A 26,544-nucleotide genomic window follows, 5' to 3' on the forward strand; every position below is an offset into this window, starting at 1 on the left:
ATCTTGAGAATTTAGGGATGATTTTAGATCATTTGATTGAGTATTATATATTGGGCAGTACCCCTTTAGTACATATGGAATGATATATTTTTTTATTTTTATTTTTTAAAATTATTATTATTGTTATTTCTATTATGTTCAAGAAATGAGATAGAAAAAAACAAGAAAATGAAAGAAAATAAAAGATTAAGAAAAAGAAAAAAAGAAAGAAAAAGAAAATAGAAATAAAAAAAGCGAAGAGGAAAAAAATTGAAAAGAAAAATGAAGAAAAAAAATAAAAAAAAAGGAAAAAAAGAAAAAAGAAAAGGAAACCAGCCATTTTAATCTATTGGCCGGAATGTCCTAAAACCCTTTCAAGCCAAATTTCAAAAACCCTAACAGACTCGAGCTTGAGGTCTGAAGAGCGTTGACCGAGGAGGGGAATGAGGAGGGAGACGAGGCCTTCTTTTTTGGGATAAAAACCCGAAGCCACAGAGCTTCAGAGAGTATCTGTTTTTTCCCCCCCCCCTTCTTCTTTAGGGTTCTAGAAGGTTTTTGAAAGAGAGGCGAAAAGAGGGGCTCGGGATTGAGAAGAAACAGAGAGAGCGAGGTAAAAAGAGATCTCTGATTTCAAAAGAAAACAGAGGAGGTGAGATTAAAAGGAAAAAAGGAGGAAGCAAGAAAAAAAGTACGAGAAGAAAGAAGAACAGAGTCGATTTGAGAGGGGCAAGTTTGAGAGCTTGAGACAGATCAGAGATATAGAGGCTAAAAATTGGGGATTTGGGGTTTATTTTTTTATGAGGAGAAAAGCAGAGGGCATTCTGAGAGTAAAGAAGAGAAGCTGAAAAGAGAGCAAACAGAGAAGCAGAGAAGGGGTCCGGGATTTTATAGTGCCTGTTGAAGACTAGAAGAAGATAGAATTGCTATGATGTTGGTAAAACTGTCTTCTTTTCTCTTTCCCTTTTACTTTAAATTTCCTAATATGGGGGACTATTGTTAGTGAAGGTTGAATGAAAGTAGATGATGCTAGCATTGATTTAATCCCTTGATCAGTTGCTCTCCTCTGTTTTTTAATACATGATGATGTGAGATTGCTTAATGAACATGTCAGGTTGCCATTGGATTAAGAAGATGAGCTGCTTGGGAGTATTATTACATTTTAAATTCTTTGAACTCTTAATATAGAAAAAATAGGGTTGATTTGTGCAATTAGAGATTTGGGGATAAAGATCTAGCCATTACACCTACGGTTTTTTAAATATCACATATAAGAAGTCTTAAGTATCACACTTAAGGATTTGATTGCATCACACAATTAGAAAATTGAGAAACTCTCAAAATGTTATTGAATAACTTGAATGGTCTAATAAATAAAGTTACAAGTTATTATAATAATCTCTAAGCAAATATTTTCTAAAGAAAATTAAAATAAGAGATAGTAAACTAGTTTTTGACATTAATCCTAATAAAAAATAAGAAACTAAATACTGATAATATTAGGAATTTAATCTTAATACAAATAGGAATACACTAATAAGAATAAAAATTCTAAGTTATTAAAATTATGATAATGCTCTTCAATAGTATAAAATAGACTCCTAAATAGTATAATAATTTTATATTTAATATAATTATAATTTTTAATTTATTTAGAAAATATAATATTTGCCCGTTCTGCATCATTATTCCCTGGTTGGAAAAAACTCGTCCACAAGTTCTGAAGTGGCGAATTATGCAAAGCTTTGACCTTTGAGCTTCTTTATAAAAACTTTAAGAAGTTTTGTGTTTGGTTGTTCTCGCCAATACCTAAATGGTAGGAGTGTTAAATCTTGGTGGGATGATAAAATCAATATGTTAACAAATTAGTATGTCAAATCCCTTGTTGCATGGAATTGCCATGGAGTTGACTCTTTGGGAAAGATACTGAGCAATAGGAAGACATAGTCGGCCATCCATAAAGTTGACTCTTAGGGAAATGTCTTAAACAATAGAAGACAAAGTGATTCTTCTTCCACTTCCACTTTGGAGTTTGATGATATACACCTTACCGAAAGAGAGGTACTTGTCCACTAGGAGCTAAATCGTCATCCTTGTGTGATACATAACCATAATCTCTTTTCTTGCATCTTTTTTTTTCTTTTATTCCAACATGCAAGTTATTCTTTGTTGGGCACTCGTAGCCCATGTGCCTACTTTGTCCACAACTAAAACACACAATTTCTTTACTTTTAGGGGTTCCGAAATTTGGTGTTGATCCATTCTTCAACTCACCTTTTGATTCAAATGTATGTTTAGGAGTGGTTTCCACAATGTTTCTTGAGATTGGATATTTTAAATATTCTTTCACGTTAAAGGCTGCTTGATAAGTTTGTGCTATAGTGATGTGGAACCCAGGATAAATGATGTAATACAAAACTCACACAATGCTCATTAGGGCACCCAAGATTTAAATTCTATAAAAAATTTTCATATTTAACCCGTTATCAATAAAGCGATAGGAATTAAGATCATTGAAAAATTAAAAGAATAGGAATAGGAAAAATGCCACAAGACATTCTTTGATAAGTCGATAAACTCCTTGCTTAACAAGAAGGCTGAAGACACTTAAATAGAAATAAATTTTGTAATTGTATTGATTGAAACTTGAATGATTATAACTAGAAATTGAAGGCTTATTTATAAAGTAGGTTATGTGCAATAGAAAAAAATAAATCTCCTAAATTAATTGTAAAAATTTAAAGGAAATTAAATTTTATCTTAAATGAAAAAAATAATAAAAAATAAAGAAGAATTTGACTAAATAAGCTAAACATAATCTTCCGTTTTGGGAACTTTTTAAATGGGGAAGATCTTAATTACTTGTAGGATAATTAGGGGAAGAATAAATGGAAGTTTAGGGCTGACCATTAAAGGAGCATTATGACCACCCAAATCTTTCTTTTTCAGCTGAGATTTGGTTTTTTTGACTGATCCTCTCTCCTAAATGGGAAGATTTCCCGGGGGATTAGGGAAGAAACTCCAATGAGAATTTTCCCATTTCAAAGCTTGGAAGATTTCTGTCTTATGGCTGAATTCACTTGCCTTTTCTTGCTTGATTCCTTCTTCCACTTGGATTGAATTGTGGGGATTATTATACCCTTGGGTTAATGGGTTTGTTTTATTCTTCTCTTGGGCTTCTTCACCTAATCCAAATCCATCATCCTCATTGATCCATTCTTGGATAAAAAATTGGAGGGCTTGTTTGTCATATTCATGGTCCATGCTCACATCACATAGTCTAGAGGTTGTCAAATTAACAATCTTTTAATATCAACTCTTAGTCTTGCCATGAATCGAGATGCTATTTGACTATCATCTTCAATTAATTGACTTCGAATTTTTAGTTCTTCAAACTTCTACGTGTAGTTAGTTATTTATATGTTACCGTGAACTAAAATATAAACTTGATCACGAAGTTTATCAAAGTAGTTGGGAGATAGGTGCTTTTAACAAAGGATAGTTTTTATCTTGTCCCACGTTTCAATTGTTGTTTGTTTCCTTTTTGTTATATTTTCATTAATTAATATACCACTATATTGTTGCAAGTTCAACCAACTTCATCTTAACAAGTCCAAGTTCTTGTGTATTTGACATATCATACCAGTTGAAGTACGTTTCTATTAAGTTAAGCTAATCAAGGAAGAAATCAGGATCTTTTTTTCCATTTTTTTTTTGAGATAAAAAACAAATATATTACATATAAGGCACCAAGGGGTTGTCGTCCTTGTACAAAATATTTACATATCTAATAAAACATAAAAAAACTTTTCCAAAATCGTTCCACCCATATACATCACGTCTCAGAATTAAAGCCCTAAAAATATGCATCCAACTATCTCTAATTCTACCCAAATCTCCCACACTCCCATCAAATGCTCTGTTGTTCCTCTCTTTCCACACCACCCAGAAGATAGTTAAAGTAATGAGTTTTATAATTTTTGATTTCTTACATTTCCCATCCCAAGCTCAAAGTTCATTTTTCACCATATCTCCAATTACCCAATTGATACCCAATAAACTCTACATCATATTGCATGAACTGTAGGCCACCGCACACCACAGAAGGAAATGGTTGCATGATTTAGCCACTTCCTTACACAAGATTTTTTTTTCCATCAAAATCAAGAGCTTCGATCTTTACCCTCTTGGTGTAATATCTTCGACATTATCTTCAATGTGGCTTCTATTGGTAGTTTATTCAACTTGTACATTTTGAATTGGTTACATACTTGTGCTATGCATAAGGGTCTTAGTTCTTCCAAGATTGCTTCGATAGTGTTTTGCGTTACTTCCAATTTGGTATTAGTGGTTGCCTCATGTTTCTCAAATTTTGTATTCAATTCAGTATTAGTCACTGTTGTTGAAGCTTACTTTCTTTTAGAAAAGTCTGGTTGAACTGGGAACTAATTGAAGAAGTCAAAACATAATAGATTTCACAAGGTCTACTCTTGGCGGTCGCGTGTGGGTTTCACGTGCCAGCTTCCAATTGCTGGACGGCAGTGGCTGTTTTAGGGTTTTTTGATTTTTTTTTTCTCCAGATGAGTTTGGGACTGTTTGGATGTAAGGTTTTGAAAATTAGATGTAAGGTTCTTTTAGCTTTGGTACCAAATTAATATAGGACAAATAGGGTTGATTTGTCCAATTAGGAATTTGTGGATAAAACTGTAGACATTACACCTTAGAGTTTCTTAAACATCACATTTAAGAAGTTTTAAGATATCATACTTAAGAGTTTGATTGCATCAGGAAACTAGAAAATTAAAAAACTCTCAAAATATTATTGAATCAATAAGTGAAATTACAAGCTATTTACAATAATCTCAAAGTAAACTTTTCTAAATAAAATCAGAATAGTAAACTAATATAATTAGGAATACTAATTCTAATAAAAATAAGAAGCTAATACTTATAATATTAGGAATACTAATCCTAATACAAATAGAAAAATAATAATGAGAATAAAAATTCAAGTTACGAAAACTATGATAATATTACTCAATAATATAAAACAGACTCCTAAATAGTATCATAATTTTATATTTAATATAATTACAATTTCTACTTTATTTAGGAAATCTAATTCTTGCTCTTTCTGCAGCAACTCTGTTTTACATAAGATACGTGATTCTGGTATAATTTTGTCCCATATTTATATGATATACAAATTTGTGAAGTGGATTACAACATAAATGTATTATGAGATTCTAATTTCATTACAAACAGTCAAATCTCTTTGTACTGTTGAACCTGTGTTGGTTTAATTCAAATAAATTTCTTATTATCCTGCTTGCAGGGTTTCTAGTTTTAACGTAAACGTAAATGTATTATGTATCTTCTGTTCGATGAAGGTGTCCTGATAGGTTCCATCTTGATCTGTTTTTCAAGTAATGAATATACTGTGTGAAGTGGATTACAACATAGCATGTTGAGAATCTGGTTTCCCTAAAACCTAGGTTACTTCTGGCTAAGGTTTCTTGCGATGTTGCTAATTGCCTTTTTTAAATCCAATTTGTCTTGCACTTTCTTATTGCTCTTAGTAGTGAGGATTTGGTATTTAAATGCACAGCATGCCTTGCATTCATGCTCATTGCCTTTCTCATCACTAATCCACATATTTATAGCTTTGTAAGTTGTTGTTTGTGGCTTAGAGCATTCTCCCTTAGCATCCTTTTACCTCACCTTAGTTTTTTGGGTTCTTTATGATGCATTACATCTTCATACTTGTACTACGTGCATGTATATATGATCACAATATCATTTATTGTTGGAATATGTTTTTTGCTCGCTACTTTATAGGAAATTTTAAACGACTATGGAGTTTGAGCACTCTTCGTGAAGAAGAGAATGTTAGGGACTCATCAAGTTACGCAATGGGTGAGCAAAGGGTTTTACACCTTTTTAATTTTGTTTTGGTTTTTGTTTTCTTTTATCTTTAATCCTTTGATGTATTTGATCCCCTATTCCCTATGTGCTTTATGAATATTTTAGTTAGTAAATTTTTTGGTTGAATGCATGTGAGGATCACACACATCACACAATAGATAGGTCACATAAATACATGCAAAACATGTTTAGTCACTTAGTCTATGCTAGATGGTAGGTACCTTTCACTTTTCTGTCATGGATTACTCTGCACTTTGAATTTCTGAGTTTGACCAGGGGATATGTTACCTTTTGATATGCTTCCAATAGGATATGTGGTGACTTTAAATTTTTTAAAATAATATTTTTACAGAATTTTGTCCTGCATCACTAATGTGACACATACTACATTGTTTATACAGCATTCAAGGTACATTGTGGACTTCCTCTGGACTCGGATTTTCAGCCGATCCATGGGTGGGGGTCCACGAACCTTCCGTGGTGGCCTTAACAAGTGGCAGTGGAAGCGCCTTCACGAGAAGAAGGCCAAAGAAAAGGAAACAAGATTACTTGAGCAAGAAAAACAGCTGTACGAAGCCCGAGTGCGATCTGAAATCAGAGCCAAAGCATGGGGCAAAACTGAGCCCGAACCATCCCAATATAGCCCCATGAGCCCCCAAGAGCACATCAAAGCATTAGCTGATCGTTTCATGAAAGAAGGAGCTGAAGACTTGTGGAACCAGGATGATGGGCCAATAAAATCTGGTGAGCAGCAACGGTCCTCTCCAGCTGGAAACAATGGGCCACGATTCTTCAGTTCGCCGAAGCTGATATTAGGTAACAATAGTTTAATGGGTAGTCAGGGAAACATGGACTCAACTGCCGTACTCAGCAGTAATTATGTTAAAAATAGAAATTACTCGGTGTTGAGTAGAGGGAAATCTTGCAGAAACGGGAGCTCTTCTAGTGGGGAAGATTCTTACTTGGATTCAAGGAAGGATTTCGTTCGTAAGTTCATGGGTTATGGAGTAAAATCGAGTAACCAAAGAAATGGGAAGGATACTGTGAATGAATTGGAATTTAAGGTGCGAAAACAGAACGAATTTAAGAGAAGCGAGAGTTCTTCTAGTGAGGTTGATTTGGATGTCAAGCCAGTAGGAGCTATTGAGCGTAATTTACTGCATAAGAAAAGTGGGAATGAAAAAACCAGGCAGTTGTCAATTCAAAGAAGGTTCAGGAGGAACCAGAGCTCCTCGAGCGATGATGATTCAGAATTTGATTCCGAGGAACAGAGAGGAGGTTGGCAGGATGTGAGGAAGATGGGGAGTAGTGCATCACTGGGTAAGTACGATATGAAGATAACCAAGAGAATTCCTTTGAAGAATGTTGAGGAGGAGATTGATTTTTCAGAGCAGGTTGAGATGATAAGGAAAGAGCTTTGTAGTAAGTCGGTTCAAGATGAAAGAGTGCCAATTGATGAGGGACTTATCTATAGTGAAAAAAGGTGTATTAAGATGTCATTTGTAGTATTAAATTTTCATATTTTAATTGTTGACCATGAGTTCGTTTTTGTTTTCAGATTTGATGAATGTGGTATTTCTCCACTGACGATTAAGGCACTTTCTGCAGCTGGATATGTTCAGATGACTAGGGTACAAGAGGCTACTCTTTCCCTTTGCCTTGATGGTAAGTTGATTTCTTTTTTAGCCAAACAAACTCTTGTACGCTAATCCCTGATTACTTTTGTGTCTGCTGGCTTTATGCCCCCAGTTAATTGTCTCACTTAGCCTTCACGATTCTTTTGTTATTGTAAGGCTATGTTTGAAATAAATTTAGAAGTTTCAATTAGAAAAACATATAAGTTATTATAAAAATTAACCTTATACAAAATTTTATTAGAATGGAATTAGGATGTGTTGTTTCAATTCTCAATAGAATTCAAGCCACGAGTCTAATTTTTATTGTTTTAAGGAATCACTTTCCTTGTCTTTTTAACATTTCCTCGTGTTACTGAAGTAAATATTTGTAATTTCATTCACACCTAGAGGGAAATATTTCTGGAATTTTTAGTTTTACAGAGACATTAATAATTGGGAGACTATTGACATGTTACCCTTGATAAGTGTATTGGAGAACTTCCAGTATTCTCACCAACCTGCTATTTGGTTTGAACCTTAGTCTCCTCAAGAAATTTGCACTGGCGAATCTTTTCTTGACCGTATATAATTCTAGCTGCTATAGGTCTTTTGTCTTGACACTGCATTTTGAAAAGTGAAAGTCTCTAAGGTTAAATTTTTTGCTCAGACTGCTGTTCTCAACTAGCTTCATACCAACAAGTTTTTGCAAATTCATAGGCCTAATTGTGTTCTATCACAAGATATTTATCTTGTGTTTCAAGAAAGGGAGGAGTCATCTCTTCCTTCACTATGATGTGGCTTGGAAGTTGTGGGCTACGGCTGTCTGATACTTTTGATTATCAATCTATCCTTTTCAATTTCTGCGGGAAATGATGACTTTTTTGGCCTCTCTATGGGCTAAAGCTCATGGTTATTATGTTCCTGTTTTGTGTTACATAGAAATTGAGGGGAATCGGGTATGGCGTGGTATCTGCAGTGATAGGCAGTACAATAGACAGCTTGGACTTATCCATCTGGCCACGTTTTGTGTAATATAGAAAGTAAGGAATAGAAGAGCCTTTGAGAATACTTTTTTGTCTTTTGATTGTATAAAGAATGTGGTTACAGACCAGGAGCTTTTTTATTAAGGGTCACCTTCTTTATTCTTGGGAGGACATAAGAGACCTGATTGATATTTTGATTGACATGTAAATGATTTTGTATTTCAAAGGATTGCATCCGCTTGATAGCTTTAATATTATACTCTTTTTGTTTCAGAAAAAGAAATTGGGGGGAATCTACTTTTTTTTCATTGCTATTTTGGGTTTCTGGATTTTGGATGCTTTAGGAGAATATCTTACCCTTCAAGTTTGCATTTTCTCTCATTTTTTCTTACTAATATTTCTTTTTCTATACAAAAAAAATTTAAGGAGATTTTCACCGTTTCTACTTGAATTGAGTATAAATTTGCAAATAAGTTCTATGATATTCTACATTTGTTCCAAACATAGCCTAAGAGTGTGTTTTTATAGGCTTCAAATTTTGACAAATAGTTTTGGTTAAGAATGTAGGATTGTTAGAAGCAGGGAATTTGCAATATAATTTCAGTTAAAAAAGTTTCTTCAGCTAAAACTCTGAGTGACGGGATTGTGGTGAATGCTTGTTCTGCCTCCTAACCTACATTGTTTGAGTATTTCATCTTTTTCCCAAAATTGATGTTCTGATTCTAATCTGGAGCAGGCAAGGATAATCTGGTCAAAGCCAAAACTGGGACAGGAAAAACTGCAGCTTTTTTGGTACATAACTGCTCCTCTTCCCTTCTTGTAGATTGATAGGTAGGTTCAGGTTTTCTGTTTCAATGCTGTTGTTAAACACAAACAGGTTCCTGCAATTGAAGCAGCTTTGAAGGCTACTAGTGAAAACACGAATTGGCAAGTGCTTCCAGTTTTTGTTCTCATTCTTTGCCCAACAAGAGAACTTGCAAGTCAGCTTGCTGCAGAAGCAAAAGCATTGCTGAGGTACCACAGCGGCATAGGTGTGCAAACTCTAGTTGGAGGTACACGTTTCAAAGTTGACCAGCAACGCCTAGAAGCAGATCCATGCCAGGTTTGACTATACATGAATTCATATAAAAGTTATTTAGTCAGTTTATATCGTGTGGTTGTGGAGATGATAGATAATGTGTCTTACTGGCTGAAAAAAAATCATTTATACAAAGATGTAAAAAGATAATTACTTCTTGATATTATTTCAAAAACAATTTTACTTCTTGATATACTATGTTTGAATCTTTTGCAGATAATAGTTGCAACGCCTGGCAGGTTGCTGGATCATATTGAGAATAAGTCTAGGTTATCTGTGCGTTTAATGGGATTGAAAATGCTCATACTTGATGAAGCTGACCACTTACTAGATCTGGGATTCCGGAAAGATCTGGAAAAAATTGTTGATTGTCTGCCTCGTCAGCGGCAGTCCATGCTTTTTTCAGCAACCATACCAAGAGAGGTCATATTAGTTCTTTACGTTTTTATAACTTGTATATAGAGTTGGTATGTGATGCATGAATAAACTTAGTTTTAGGTTATGTTGAGTGATGCAGGTCCGCCGAGTTTCTCAGCTTGTTTTGAAAAGGGAGCATGTTTATATTGATACAGTGGGCTTTGGTAGTGCAGAAACTCATGCTAAGGTATTTCTTTTTTACACTTCCAATCAACTTCTGTGTAAAAAAGAGTAAACTCCAATAAGGAACATGCAGCTAGGCTGATTGGATACTGGATATTAGCAATAGATGTTAGTTATGGGTGTTACTGTGTTAGAACTAAAAGCAACATGATTGGATCCATATTGACTTGTTAAATGCAGGTTAGACAATATTTTCTTCTTGCGCCTCATGACACACATTTCCAAATGGTCTACCATCTGTTAAAGGGGCATATCTCTCAAACAATTGATTATAAGGTAATTTGCTGTAGCTTCTGGATTTGTTTTTTCAGTGAATATGTCCTTGAGGGTTAAACATTTAAACTTGTTGTCAGGTGATTGTTTTTTGTGCAACTGGGATGGTAACATCACTTTTGTACTTGCTGCTCCGAGAATTGAAAATGAATGTCAGGGAGATAAATTCTAGAAAGCCACAACTTCATAGAACCTCTGTATCTGATGAGTTCAGGGAAGCAAAGCAACTGATTCTTGTTACATCTGATGTATCAGCCCGTGGGATGAATTATCCTGATGTTACTTTGGTTATCCAGGTAGATAAGTGAGCAAAATTTTATAATACTTATTGCCCGAAGAGTGACATTTATGCACTATGGATATTGCAGTCAAAATGGTTTGCTTTGGTAGCTAAGCAAATCCAGCAAATAATGAAATATTATTTTGGTTATGTAACATCTGAAGAGGGGAGCAATACTTTGCTTTTAGATTACACTTGGAACATATTCATAATCTTTGTCAAATTCATATATAAATCCACACTTGGATCTATATGGAATTGGAACAATCTATTAGAAGTTGTTTAAATTCCACATGTATTTTCATATGAAATCAAATATTAGTATTTTATTTAGTATTTTTGCCAAAAATTTTGAATCTTTTCCAAACATAGTCTTTTTGTCATGATAATATCTCATTATTTTTCTTGTGACAATGGGAATCTCTTCTGAACCTGCATCATGGAAGATGTTTAATGGTTCCAGAAATTTCTCGTCTTTCCCTTTCTACACTTTCAACATCCTTTTGTTTAAGAAAGTCTTTTTATCATAAAGATGATATGAACATCTTCCTTTCAGTGCAGACGTCATAAAACTCATTTTTGCACCAATGAGAAACGTAGACTAAAATCCTTCTTATGGCATTCTTAGAAGAATGGTTTGCATACTTGCTCCAAGCAGAAATGTTATGAAAACACTCTTATGAAAAGGAACAAACTTTTTTTTTCTTTGGATTTGCATTCTTGTTGTGCAATAAAATTTGAAGCTTTAACTTTTATTAGGTGGGTATTCCTTCTAGCCGGGAACAATACATACATCGTGTCGGAAGAACAGGAAGAAAGGGCAATGAAGGAGAAGGCATCTTGTTGCTTGCCCCATGGGAAAAGTACTTCTTGGAAGAATTAAAAGATTTGCCTATTGAGCCATTGCCAATGCCATTGCCAAATTTGGATTCTGAAGTTAAAGTTCAGGTTTGTTCTTATTTATCACATGTTTTGATTGCACTTCTGTTATGATTTCTTCTTATTATTTAGTTTCAGTTTAATTTTGACAACTTTTGGCATTTCAAGGGGATTTAGGTTAGTTTTGGTTCACGAAAAAATTTTTACCTTCATCTTCTCATGTTATATGTATTTATTTATTCATTAAGACATGTAAATTTGTTTAACAATGTGTTGATAAGGATTTTATGTTAAGTAGAATAATATATTATTTAGAGTTTTAATAGTATTATTATATCCTATAATTAGAGTTCAAATAAAATAAGGATAACTAGTTTATGTATTCTTTTAAATGTAAACAAAATAAGAAATAAAAAAAAATTAAAAGTTTATTTTCTCTAAAAACTTCATGGCATCAGAGAACCAGTAAAAAGCTGCAGCCGCACATTCCCAAGCGCTGGTAAAAACTGAAACTGCACATTCGCAGATGTCGGTAAAAATTGAAGCCGCACATTCGCAGGCGTCGGTAAAAAGTGCAGCCGCACCTTCGAAAGCGCCGATAATAATATACAACCGTACAACCATAAGCGTTGGTAAAAAGTTGAAGTCGCACATCCTCAAGCGCCACTAAAAAGGTGCAGCCGCACATCCAGAGACGCTAGCAAAAATTTAAGCCGCACATCCAGAAACACTAGTAAAAAATTACAGCCGCACATCAAAAGATGTAGGTAAAAAATGCTACACCATTACCTTTTTCTGTGCACGTTCAGAGATCTGTCCGGAGAAGACGAGCCAACCCGACTTTGAGCCGTTTTAGAGTCGAGTCTGGATCGTTTTAGAGCCGAGTTTGAGTTGTTTTAGAACTAAACCTGAGCCGTTTAGAGTCGAACCAGATCTGATTCTGTTTGTTTGGCTCATTGGTGCAGATAGGAAATCCATTTTTCATTACTGGGTATTTTTTCTTCTTATTTTTAGTATTCTAAAATGACAGAAGCAAAAAAGGTGAGTGTTACTAGCTTTGATAATTCTTCATTACAAATCAATCTCGTAAAACTTGATGGAATTAATTATTTTGCTTGGTCGAGATTTTATTTATTGTTCATCAAATGTAGAGGATTTCAGGATTACAATACTGGTGAGGTGAAGAAACCAGATGTTAGTAGTTTAGAATATTATAGATGGGACTCTGAGAGCTCATTGGTAATGTCATGACTCATAAATTTCATGCAACCCTATATTGTTAGAACATATTTGTTGCTTAACACTGCCGAAAAAATATGCAATGCAGCATCTCTTACATATTCACAGATGGGTAATGACGCCCAGATTTATGAACTCCGAAATAAAGTTATGGCACCGACGATTGGAACATCCTTTCTCTTTTGTTTTAGAAAAATTATATCCTAAGTTATTTAAAAGAACTTCTATGAAGTCTTTATTTTGTGATGCATGCGAACTTGTTAAATAGAAAAAGAGCTCTTATCATTTAAGTAATAATAGAAGTATTGATTATTTTAATACTATTCACTCTGATGTGTGGGGACCTACTCAGAATAACTCTCTTTTTGGTCATAGATAGTTTGTTACCTTTATTGATTGTTATACTAGAGTAACATGGATTTATCTGTTAAAAGCAAAAAGTGATGTATTTTCATGTTTTCAATCTTTCCACAAAATGATATGTATACAGAGTTAAGATTCTGCGAACTAACAATGGTACAGAATATATGCATAGTGGATTCTGTGCCTATTTGGAGTCAAATGGGATAATTCATCAACAAGTTGTGCCTACACCAGTGAACAAAATGGAATTGCTGAAAGAAAAAACAGACACATAGTAGAGGTAGCTCGATCACTAATGTTCATCATGAATCTACCAAAGAGTTATTGAGGAGATGTAGTTCTCTCAGCTGTCTATCTTATTAATAGAATATTTTTGCGGATTCTGAATTTTAAAAGTTCTGTAGAGGTTTTGTAAGGAAAAAATTCTTACATTGTTTCCCCAAAAGTGTTTGGATGTGTGTGCTTTGTTCATGCTAGAAATGTGAGTAAACTAGAACTTAGAGCTCTTAAGTGTGTATTTGTTGGATATTCTTTTACCCAAAAAAGCTATAATTGTTATCATCCAGCATCTAGAAAATACTTTGTAACTATGGATGTTACTTTTAGGGAGAATGAGCCTTACTTCAACTCAAACCCAACACCTCTTGAGGGAGAGAGTGAGAAGGAAGAAGTGATACCTAATTGGGTAACGATTGAGAATCATATTCAAGGGAAGAATTCTATTACAGAAAGTTTTAATCAAGAAAATAATGTTGGACTTTTAGATAAATCAGACTTAAAAAGATATTTAAGGAGAGAGAAGTCTGAAAAAGTCATATGTAGTCTGTTTTAGGTCAAGAATCTTCCTTGGTTCCAAAAGATATTAGTGAGTTATCTTTCTCTTATAATTTATCAGATAAACCTATTACTATTAGAAAGGGAACGAGAACTTGCACTAAGCACTCTATATATAATTTTGTTTCCTATGACTCTCTATCTCCCTCCTATAAAGTTTTTGTCTTATCTGTTTTCTTTGTGTCTATTCCACATGATTGGAGAGAAGCTTTAAGAGATCCAAAGTAGAAGAAAGCTATGATTGAAGAGATGAGAGCATTGACAAAGAATGAAACATGAGAACTTGTTTCACCTCTACAGGGAAAGAAGATAGTTGGTTGCAAATGGGTGTTCACTGTAAAACACAAAGCAGACGGATCGATCGAAATGTACAAAACTAGATTGGTGGATAAAGGATTTACTCATACATATGGGATTGACTATCAGGAGATATTTGCATTTGTTGTGAAGGCGAACACAATTAGGATACTTTTGTCTTGCGCAGCTAACCTTGATTAGGATTTACAATAGTTAGATGTAAAAAATGCATTCCTCCATGTAAACTTAAAGGAAGAGATGTACATGTAAATTCCACTTGAATTTGAAGATGAGAGGATGCGAGGAAAAGTTTGTCAATTAAAAAAGGCTTTATATGGATTGAAGCAGTTTCCAAGAGCATGGTTTGGACGGTTTAGAACAATCATGATCTCTTTTGGATATCAACAAAGCAATGCGGATTATACCTTGTTTATTAAATATCATGAGGGTAAAGTCACTCTTCTCATTGTTTATGTGGATGATATTGTGGTGACTGGAGATGATACAAAGGAGATGGCTCGGTTGAATGAACTTCTTGTTCTAGAATTTGAAATAAAAGATTTAGGAACATTGCAATACTTTTTGGGAATTGAAGTTGGCAGATCCAATAAAGAGATCTTCATTTCTCAAAGGATGTATATCTTATACTAGATTGGTATGATAGGTTGCAAGCCGACAGAATCACCTATTGAGAGCAACCACAAATTGCAAGCAGGTAGTGGTACATCAGTTGACTTAGAAAAATACCAGAGACTAGTTGGAAGATTCATTTATCTCTCACATACCAGACTCGATATAGGATATGCAGTTAGTCTTGTGAGCCAGTACGTGCATTATCCTCGTGAGACTCATTTACATGCTGTTTTTCGCATATTACAATACCTGAAGTCTGCACCAGGAAAATGTTTGCTCTTTTCTAAGCATGATCACCTTAAAATATAAACATTTACAGATGCCGATCGTGCTGGTTCCCTAAATGATAGAAGATTAACTACAGGTTACTGCATACTTGTAGGAAGCAACTTAGTTACATGGAAAAGTAAGAAACAAAGTGTGGTTGCTCGCTCAAATACTGAGGTAGAATATAAAGTAATGGCCCAAGGAGTATGAGAAGTACTATGGTTGCAAAAGCTAATAAGGGAATTAAAACTACTTGAAAATGAGAAACTATCCTTGTTTTGTGACAATAAAATAGCAATTAATATTGCTCATAATCCAGTTCAACATGACAGGATAAAACGCATTGAGATTGATCAACACTTCATAAAAGAAAAGATAGTTGGTGGCTCTCTATGCTTCTATCATGTATCTTCTGGCGACCAAGTGACTGACATTTTCACTAAAGGATGATGCAACAAATCTCTTTAAAACCTGATTTGCAAGTTGAACATATGTGATATCTTTACGCCAATTTAAAGGAGAGTATTGATAAGAATTTTATGTTAAGTAAAATACTATATTATTTAGAGTTCTAATAATATAATTATATTCTATAATTAGAGTTCAAATAGAATAAGGATAACTAGTCTGTATATATCTTCTAAATATAAATAAAATAAAAAATTAAAAGTTTATTTTCTCTAAAAATTTCCCAATGAAACAATATTTAAGTAATAATAGTAAAAATGGAGAAGTAGATGGAAATAAAATAAACACATATTGTAGTCTTTTTTTAAAATAAGCGCAGAAATTTAGAAAATAAAGATGAAAAGAGATTTTCATGTGCAGTGCAGAATGGAGCTTAGTGTTTGGAGGTTGCATTTTGGAGTGGTTTTACCTAATAGTTTAGTATTTTATCTTCCTTATGGAACTCAATGTCCGAGACTCGATGTTTGCTACAGAAAAATTTATTTCTAAAATACAAATCCTGCTGCACTGGGTCTTTCAATCCTATAGAAGTTTTGCGGTGGAGCTTGGTGTGGAATCTGCAAGATAGCTACTGTGAAATAGAAATCTCTAAAGAATCACCTTTCTTCTTTTCTATATATGCTAGCACTGCAGAGTGCTAATTTAAGTGAGTAATTAGTAAAATCTAACCAAAAGGAATATGGTAAAACATGTGCTTGAGATAATTCCGATTCATATATAAATTAGACTTACCCAGAATTTTCAGTTGTCTTATTTTCTTACTAGTTAATAGGAACCTATTTGGAATAATTGGAATCTGTTTACTCTGGCAGATGGATAATTCAATTGGAAGGATTGATACCCGTGTCAAAGAAGCAGCTTATCATACTTGGCTTGGTTATTATAATTCAATCAGGGAAATTGGCAGGGACAAAACAACACTTGTGGAGCTAGCCAACCAATTTTGTCAATCAATTGGCTTACAGAATCCTCCACCTCTCTTTCGTAAGACAGCATTAAAAATGGGGTTAAAAGATATTCCTGGCATCCGGATCCGAAAGTGACCTGAATATTGAGGGGTAATCTATTGATTAGTTGGGTTGGTAAGAAGGAATCAAGTGTGAGAAGTAGATGCAAGAATAGTAACTTGATATATCATATTTTATGTTAATTTTTACAATACCAAAAAGTTTCGGACAAAATGTTTTTTCACTTGATGGTAAAATTACTTGGTCTCAAATAAGATTATTTTTTGTGGAAAACGATTTGAAATAATTGTTAAAGATCTATTTCTTGATCGTAAAATGTCTAAATGATTTTAAAAAGAGAATCTCAAAGTTATGAAGAATGTTTGAATTTTTTTTAAGCTTTTATGATAATTATGTAAGTTTCTCACTATTTTTTTTGGATTGATTTGTTAAGGATTTAGATTTGGTTGCTTAGAGTTGAGCATGATCTTTTCATTAGTCGGAAGGCTACATCAAATAAAAGGTATGTTCTTGCTTTGTGGAGGGAGACTTGGGATAGAAGAAAATTTGCTATTGCTTTTGGAGACTTTGAAGAGGAGAGGGCGTGTTCTCCATCTTGTTTTGAGCTACATCTTCTGCAATCTTCCATTAAATATTCGTTATGGATATAAAAATGTGAGTTATGGTTTATTTAGAAAATTTTATTGTGATAACATATTCACCTCTTGTGGGCCAATAATTTGGTAAATATTATATTTAATTAAACATAATCCATGCAAAGATAAGATTAAATTTATTAAAATAATTGAATGTGTTCTAGGTATAATTAAGATATGAATTAAGCTGAAATAAATAATAAAATTCTTATTGTTTTATCATTTAATCAATCAATTAATTTTATTTTTATTAATTGTTTAATAAAATAATAATTTAAAAAATATTAAACTTTGATATTTCCACAGAGATATTTTGCTATGTAACGAGGAAGAAGAATTTTGTAGACAAAATTTTCTGAAGAAGAAAATTTTTACAAAGGAAGAGAACTTTATCATGTTTTTAAGATTAAATCCATTAAAGTGTGGAAGGTACATTCTAGAAAAATTAGAATTTACGCTAACCGTTCTAACTCAGCTTAATGCAATTTATTAATAAAAAAAGATCCTGACAGGTTAATTCCATAATCCATTAATCTTTGTGGTAGAAAATCTGCAATCTTTATTTTCGAAGTTGAAGAAAAATGATGTTTGCATGATTTGAATTTGAGAGAACAAAAAAGAAGAAGTTAAACACTTGCCCGAAAATTGAAAATAAAAAAAAATGAAAAACTTTCCCCAAGACTCTCAGTTAGTACCCACCAAACTCACTAACTTGCTCGGCATACATGGCAAAAGCATTCTCTTTGCTGCGAGCAGAAATGGTAGACAGAGCACATGATTTCCTTCCTTTACAGAGAGAATATGGAATCATAAAGAGAGATGAGCCACTGAATTTAGAGGGAAGGAGACGACGGGTGATGATAAATGATGATGATGACGAGAAGAGGAACTCACTGAGTTTATCATGAATTGTTATTTAGGGTGAGAAAAATCTCTCTTCCGCCATTTGTTTCCATCTATCTCCATTTTAGACATATATCTGTGTAGTTCAATTTTCAGTTACATGCATTGGAGTTTTCCGATCATAATATTGCAAAAAGCTACCAACTCTGAACTGTGTAATTCTTATTTGAACATTTATTTGTTTCCGCGCCAATCCCCTTCCCCGCTTTTTATAGTTGCCTATCAAATAATATTAATAAATATAATACATATACATATATATATATATATATATATATGTATATATGTAACTTAAATTGGGGAACCGATTAACTGGGTATTCTTCTTCCTTCATACGGTGATGGTGTTTGTTTAGATGATTGTGTTGTTTGGTTTAATGTTGCTTTTTAGGGTGAGGATTGATTTTTATATTATATCATGATTTATTAATTAATAATAATAAATGTCCATCATAATATAATATTTCAAACATATATGTCTGTAATATAATTTGACTTGAACGCACAATTTCTTAAAAAAAATAAATATACTAACCATTAAATTTAAATTTTTCGATCATATTTTTATTAAATTTGATGAATATATTCGTTGAATAACGTTCTATCTGTAGTTTTGGAAAAAAAATTTTTTTGACTCTTTCAAAACAAAAATGAATCTAACAACTATGGTTTTGATTAGAAGGATTGGTTGGAGTTACTTTCTTGTCTGATTTCAATGGCAACTCCATCATCTAGCGGTTTTTCTACTCAAAGAAATCAACCATACTTGCATCTACTCAATTTATTACTTCTAGATTCTCTCAGAGGTTATACAGGGGATATTTCCTAAATGTAATATGGGGGATGAAGTCAACTTTCTGCAGTGATGTGACTTTCGGAGAGACAGTAAATTCAATTCCGATAACTCAGAGTCAAGTTCAAGTGATGAGTTGGTTCTCAAAAAGCGTGAATTAGTTTCCAGCTTTATTTCCCTCGAGAATGACACCAGCGATACCAGTAGACTTGAAAATTGTTCTGTGTTCTCAATATAGACGTATTTATCTATAATATAGCACAGGACATAAACTGCATCTTATGTAACAAACTAATTTTAATAAATCTAAATAATAATAAATCTAAATAAAAGCTGTCCAATAACTTTTTACATAATATTTCTCGACTATGAATCTTTGAAACGCTTTACCAAGTTTCTAAGAATACATATACACAAACATATATGTACAGACCTAAATAATAAAACAAATTAATGTTTGATGTTTCCTGTATTACAATTTTCTATAATCTGTCCTAATTTTGTATCTAGCCAAAAGTTTAGTGGCAAAATCAAGTGAGTGTTCGCAGAAACTAGTATGAAATGGAACCAGGATGATAAAGATCATGAGAAGATTTAGAGGAAGAGGCAGTCCATGAAGGGCACATTGATGCAGAAGTTGGGGTGTCGGAAACAACACTCTCCGTAATACAATTGTCTCTTAATGCTTTGTTTCTCAAGTAAGATTCTTCATTCATCTCATAAAGGTCATAACCAGAAGCAGATAGAAAACCAGAACCTGTAGATGTTGTACGAGAAGCCTGATTTTTTGGCAAGCTTTGACTATGAATTTGCTTCTGATGCTCTCTTACAGCTAGGAATCTCAAATCTTGACTCGATGTGCTTGACTCGGGGATCACTTCAGGGATGTTCATTGTTCCTTCTAACATGCTTACAACTTCAGACATAGTTGGCCTTAATGCAGCGGAAGCATTGGTGCACAACAGGGCTACTCTAATCATTCTTTCTGCTTCCTCATTATTGAATTCACCTTTCAGCCTTTGATCCACTAGCTCAATTAGCTTTCCACTTCGCTCCAATTGACAGGCCTGCAAATCATATAAAATATGCATGTGTCAATGTTCTTCAAATAGATGGTCATCGTGTATATTTTGAACATTAGGTTCTTCTCGGCTATATATCTTCATAATTGGTTATATTCATAGCAGAGATTCAGCTTCCAATCAGGTCATGTACGGCTTACCATTATCATTACTATATAATAATAATAAATTCCTAGCTGCACTTGCAGAAGTAGAAATGAAAGGATTAGTAAGATTACATTAGCTTCAATAGAAAAATATGTTATCAGATTAAATATCGAAAAATTTGCAATCAGTGTCCAGATTCTAAAAATTTATTTTCCGATTTAGTTTCTAATAGTATATCTATAATTAGTAGGAAACAATTTACTGGGAAGACTTGTAAGATTCTTGGTGTAATTAGGTTATTTTTATAAGATCTCCTCATGCTACAAGTACAAGACTTTATAATGTGTAGAATCAGAAAAAACTGAAACAGAATCTCTCTATTTTCAACCAGAATATTTGTCTATTTTACTCTCAATATACATGTTATTAGAGTGTTAACAGAGAAAAAATATCAGAAATTTCTTGCTGCTCAATCTACAATCTTTGTTTTTCCTCAATCGGACAGCTGTTACTATAGACTTCACCGTATTAACAGACCTCCACCATGTAAGAAAGACCTCAAATATGACATGACCATTGCAATAAACCACACCACACTAGAGATACATGCTGGCTTATCCATGGAAAACCTGCTGATTAGAAGCCGAAGAACAAAAAACAGCAGTGTTTTGCTAATGCAGTTGTTGGACAGCCAGTCCATTTACGAAGAAGTAAATTGATCAACTTCTGAAGCTTCTAAAGTAAAATTCAAATACTGTATCTCTAATTGTTTTATGGCTCATTTAGGTAAAAATTCCTCTTTTTGAATTTATAAAGAGTTAGGAAAGAAAATACTGAATATTTCTTGTGTTTCATTCTGTAGAGTTAGGGGTATATATACATAGAAAAAATATCTACATATGCAAATATAAATCGCCCTATTAATAAATCAACTAATAATTATATAAAAATATTTCGTAATATATTTTGTAATATTCTAACACTTATCGTTAAACTGAATCATAAATATTAATCATGCCCAACTTGTTACGAGAATATTCAATTCAGATTTCATTCAAAATTTTTGAGAATAAATCATCTAATTATTTCCCTGTTTTCACATAACCGGTAAAGATCAAGTTCTCCTGAATCTTATCACAAAAAAACTGACAATCAATCTCGATATATTTGATTTTTTTATGGTACACCGGATTTGAAATAATATGAAGGGAGGTTGATTATCACACCAGAATTTTGCAAGTAATTTGAAATTCAAACCTACTTTCTCTAAAAGATGTTGTGTCCATAAGACTTCATATGTGGACTGAGTCATAACTCTGTATTCAGACTTTGCATTGGATCGGAACATAACTGTCTGTTTCTTACTCCTCTATGATATTAGGTTCCTACCAACGAAAACATAATAACTTGTAGTGGATCTTCTATCAATTTTAGATTTACCCCAATCAGCATCTGTAAAACATTCAATGTGGGTGTGCTCATGATTGCTAAACAATATACAAAATTCTGAAGCACTTTTTTGATAAAACAAAATATATTCCAAACTCTCCTAATGTTTGACTGTAAATGCAGACAAAAATTGACTACCAACATTGATAGGATATGCAATATTTGAACAAGTCATTGTGAGATAATTTAATCTCTCAACTAATTGTCTGTATCTTTTTGAATCATCAAGGAAGTCATCATCATCTTTAGTAAGGTATATATTTGGTACTATTAGTGTGTTACATGCCTTATCTCCCAACTTTCCGGTTTCTGCAAATAGATCAAATACATACTTTATCTAAGATAAGAAAATCCCTCTCTTACTTGTTACTTTTATTCTCAAGAAGTATTTTAACTGACTCAAATATTTGGTGTGAAACTTGGTATGTAAGAATAATTTGAGAGAAGATATATTTGCACAGTCATCTCCTGTAATGACGACATTATCAACATAGAAAATAAGAAGTATAAGACCAGCTATTGATTTTTTATAAAAAACTAAATAATTACACTTGCTTTTCTTCAGCTCAGATTCTAGAGTTACTTCACTAAATTTGTCAAACCATGCACAGAGACTCTACATCTAACCATATAAAGTTTTTTTCAAATGACAAATTTTTCCATACTCTCTTGAACAACAAATTCAAGTGATTGCTCCACATACACTTCTTCTAGAAGATCACCATGAAAGAATGCATTCTTGATATCTAACTGGTGTAAGGATTAATTTCGAAATGTCGCAATAGAGATGAACAAACAAACAAATATAAGTTTGGCTATCGAAGAGAAGATATTAGAATATCTACCCCATAAGTTTGAGCATAGCTTTTCACTACAAGTCTGGTTTATTGAGCCATCTGAATTTACTTTGACTGAAAATACCAATTTGCACTCCACAACCCTTTTTCTTTGGGTAAATCTACCAAATCCCAAGTACGATTTTTATGAAGAGAATTTATCTTCTCAAGTATTGTATTATGCCAACCAAGATGATTCAAAGCTTTTTTAATTGGCTTAGGCATGAAAATTGAATCTATAAAAGTAATGAAAGAGTTAGATAAGGGAGACAAATGGTTATATGAAATAAAATTAGCAATGAGATAAGTTGACTTAGGAATGGTGCACAGACGTTTATTTTTACGAAAACCAATAGAAAGATCAAGGTCTTATGAGGCAGAATCAAATGACGAGGGATCTGGTGCAGGACATGTATCAATAATTTGTTGTCTTCTGAAATAAACATGATCAATTGGTGGAAGTACTAAGGTCAGAGGCATACTAATACTATCATGAATTTGTTCAAGTAGAGCTGGAGGTACATCATCTGAAAAAATATTATTATCTGTTTGCTCAATAGAAGCACCTCATGTGAAACTATAGATGAGCCACTCATTATCTACCTCCTAACTTGTATACTAAGATAATGAGAAGAAAAACGGTGTATTCTCTAAAAAGATCACATCAGTTGATATCAAATATTTATTAAGACCTGAAGAGTAGCACTGATATCCTTTCTGAAAGAAAAATATCTAAAAAAAATACATATTTTAAGGCATTTGGGTTCAATTTTGTCATACTAGATCGCACATATCGAATATAACAAGTGTTACCAAATATCTTATACATTACACCAGAAACAAAAATTTGTTTGGAAAAAGAATACTGTAAGAAACATCTCCATCAAGTACTGTAGATGGCATACGATTAATCAAGAAATAAGCTGTGGAAACAGCATCAGTGCAGAATTGCTTATGGACTTGAGTTTGGAACAAGAGGGTTCGAGTTGCCTCAAGTAAATACCTGTTTTTATTCTCAACAACTCAATTTTGAGAGGTTAGTGAATGATCCTTTGTTGAGTCGTATAGTTCTGAAATGAGTTTGACATATATTTCTTAACATTATCATGTCTCAATACATGCACAGAAACATTAAATTGTGTCTTGACTTCAATTCAAAAAATGCAAAAGTAAGAAAATACTTTAGAACGATTCTTCATAAAATATATCCAAGTCATTCGAGAAAATTCATCCACAAAGTTAACGAAATACTTAAACCTTATTTTGTACAGAACAAAACAAGGCTCCAAACATCATAATGAAATAACTCAAAAACAGACTTAACTTGTGTGTTGATCCTTGGACCTAACGGACTACGGTGATATTTTGTAAAGCAATATGAATTATAATCCAGTAAAGGTACATCATGAAATTAATGATATAGTTTCTTCAATATAAGTAGAGAAAGAGGTCTTAATTGACAATGTGCTTCAAATGTAGAGATAGCACTAAAACAAACAGCCAATCGAGGCACCCAAGTATTAACAATGTAGAGACTATCTAATATATTTTTTTATCAATAATTTACTTTGTCATAAGATTTTTAAAAACACAGTGATCAGAAAAAAATGTAATATAACAATTCAAATCTTTAATCAGCTTACTCACAGAAATCAGATTGAATGCGAGTTTAAGTAAACTTAATATAGATGACAGGGTAACAGATGAAGTTGGTTTTATGGTCTCGGAACCCACAATCTTATAGGTCGACCTATCAACAATGGTTACATGAAAACGTACTTTGTTGGTTTAAAATTAGGAAAAAATATTATAGGATGAACTGTCATGTGATTTATAACACTAGAATCAATCACCTATTTGTTCAAGGAGGAGATAAAATATTTTTTTTTCCTGATTCAGTAAGAGTAGAAAATTTATTCAATGATTTCTGATACTAAGAAAATTTAACATATTTGTCAACTGAAATTATAACAGTTCTTTTAAAAAATAAACTAGCAGTAGCAACAACAATATTAGCAGTTTGTATCATCCGATTGTGATTCTGCAATTTCTTACAGTACCATTTTATATATCCTTATTTATTACAGTAATAGCAGATAATATTATCACCCATTTTAATATAAAAATTACCAAAATACCACTTAAAATACTCAAAACACAGTAGTTAAAGATACACTGAAAACACAGCAAATAAACAAAAAATTATGAGAAAATAGAATATCTCTTCACGCACGGCTGCCAAGAAGACCACCAGAACCTCATTGCCACCACTAGAGACCAAGCTTCGCCGTACGTGCTGTCGTTGGAGATCCATGCGCTGCTGCCGAACACCACCGAACGGCTTCCCTTCAACCGGAAATCACTACATAACCCAAATGCATACCCAAATCTAGACTGGAGTTTGTGAAAAGGCCCTAAATCGTGCCAGAGAGCAGAAGATCGCTTGCTATCACGCGATCTGCTCTGCCTCGGCTTTCTCCTCTTCGGCCTTATGGTTTTGTGCACAGAACCAACCAATCGGGCTCCTCTGCAGCTTTTGTATTTGTGCAAGACCCGACACGCACGTGAACTGATCTCCTCCAGCAAACTTGACACACTAAAAGTCAAACAATCAGGAAAACGACTTTCTCCACTTCTTCTGTGTACGCTACTGTGCTGATCGCACTCTGAACTGGTCGTAGGTTGGTGATCGACTTCCTCCGGTGTCGGAAATGGATTGATCAACTTTTTTTTGGTTTGATGTAATCTGATCCCTAAACCTCTAACTCTAACTCTGATACCATATAAAGAGTTAGAAAGAAAATACTGAATATTTTTTGTGTTTCATTCCATAAGGTTGGGGTTATATCTATATAGAAGAATGATCGATGTATGAAAATATAAATCCCCTTATTAATGCTAGAAAAACAACTAATAATTACATAAAAATATTTCGTAATATATTTTGTAATATTTTAACAAGATTATTAATTTTGAAGCTTCTGTTTGTATGACTAGCTTATCTCATTTCTTTCACTCTTATACACCTTGTTCAAGTAATGAAATAGTATGAATTGCTGATAAATGTTTCTCTTCCATTGCTATAAAAGGTACTGTTAAAATTTACAAGGATATAGATCTCAAATCGGTTTTCCATGTCCCAAAAGATTCTAATAGTCGTGTTACTTTTGATGGCTCTTATTGTGCTTTCAAGACCAACATTCAGGGACGATAATTAGCATAGCTATAGAGATAGACATACTAAATTATTTTAGTGAAATTTCCTTCAAGAATAAAAAGGCTCAAGCTTTAAGTGATATGAATTCAACTTTTGGTTTAGAATAAATAATGTAATGACATCTTAGACTAGAACATCCTAGTTTCCTATGTGAAACATTAATTTTTATCTACGTTTAAAAGTTTGGATGTTTCATCACTTTACTGTGAAATTTGTCATCTATCAAAAGGTCACTTAGTACAATTTATGCCAAAACCCTATTGTCCTTTAAAACTATTTTAATATAAAACATAATGATATTTGAGGATCTTCTAAACTTACAACTTTATTTTAGAAAAATGGTTCTGTGACGTTTATTGATGACCATACTAGACTGACTATGTTGGATTTATCTTGTAAGCACAAAAATCTAAAGTTGAATACTTTTCAAGGACTTTTATAATATAATTGAAACACAATTTAAAGCAAATATTTGCATATTTAGATCATACAATGGAACCGAGTATTTTAATGAATGTTTAGAGAATTTTTTAAAAACTAAGGGCATTTTTCATCAACTCTCGTGTTGTGACTTTTTCTAATAAAATGGAATTGCCAAGAAAAAAATATACACCTTGAGATGTTAGGCTATTTTGTTTTAAAAAATATTCCAAACTATTTATCGGGGAAAAAATATTTTTAACTTTACCATTCCTCTAGACAAGTTAAAAGAGAGTTTTCCAATTTCCGGAATATACTTAGATATTCTCTTAAAGGTTTTTGGATATACTTATTTTGTTCATAATGCAAATAATGTTTTGATTAAAGCTCAACCCTAAACCTGAAAAATGTGTTTTTGTTAGCTATGCTCCTAATAGAAAATGA

General features: G+C 33.0%; 2 protein-coding genes across 8 annotated transcripts in view; one reads left to right on the forward strand and one right to left on the reverse strand.

The window, feature by feature from the left end:
* The first annotated feature begins 336 nt into the window (after window positions 1–336).
* Window positions 337–17,428, forward strand: LOC110809341 (putative DEAD-box ATP-dependent RNA helicase 48). Of its 6 annotated transcripts, none has more exons than XM_022035136.2 (13): window positions 338–913; window positions 5,815–5,892; window positions 6,303–7,384; window positions 7,460–7,566; window positions 9,237–9,292; window positions 9,378–9,602; window positions 9,795–10,001; window positions 10,096–10,182; window positions 10,359–10,454; window positions 10,532–10,747; window positions 11,491–11,679; window positions 16,524–16,769; window positions 17,113–17,428. In XM_022035136.2, the coding sequence occupies exons 2-12, from the start codon at window positions 5,863–5,865 to the stop codon at window positions 16,752–16,754; spliced, it is 2,526 nt and encodes an 841-aa protein (XP_021890828.2). In that variant the 5' UTR covers window positions 338–913; window positions 5,815–5,862; the 3' UTR covers window positions 16,755–16,769; window positions 17,113–17,428. The 6 variants fall into 6 exon arrangements, with proteins under 6 accessions (XP_021890832.2, XP_021890828.2, XP_088066964.1 ...); XM_088210838.1 differs by having other exon boundaries at window positions 6,303–6,717; window positions 7,510–7,566; XM_022035138.2 differs by having other exon boundaries at window positions 338–909.
* A 1,888-nt stretch (window positions 17,429–19,316) lies between these two features.
* Window positions 19,317–26,544, reverse strand: part of LOC110809345 (putative leucine-rich repeat receptor-like serine/threonine-protein kinase At3g14840) — a 39,575-nt gene continuing 32,347 nt past the window's right edge. The window contains exon 24 of one of the 2 annotated variants that reach the window (XM_088210916.1): window positions 19,317–20,076. In XM_088210916.1, coding sequence (XP_088067042.1) covers window positions 19,561–20,076 — 516 coding nt within the window. In that variant the 3' untranslated portion in view covers window positions 19,317–19,560. The remainder of the gene's footprint in view (window positions 20,077–26,544) is intronic. The other variant, XR_015816163.1, reaches the window with a different exon arrangement.

This window comes from Carica papaya, chromosome 9, assembly GCF_054855325.1.
Source record: "Carica papaya isolate Zhongbai chromosome 9, ASM5485532v1, whole genome shotgun sequence".
Lineage (NCBI taxonomy): Eukaryota > Viridiplantae > Streptophyta > Magnoliopsida > Brassicales > Caricaceae > Carica > Carica papaya.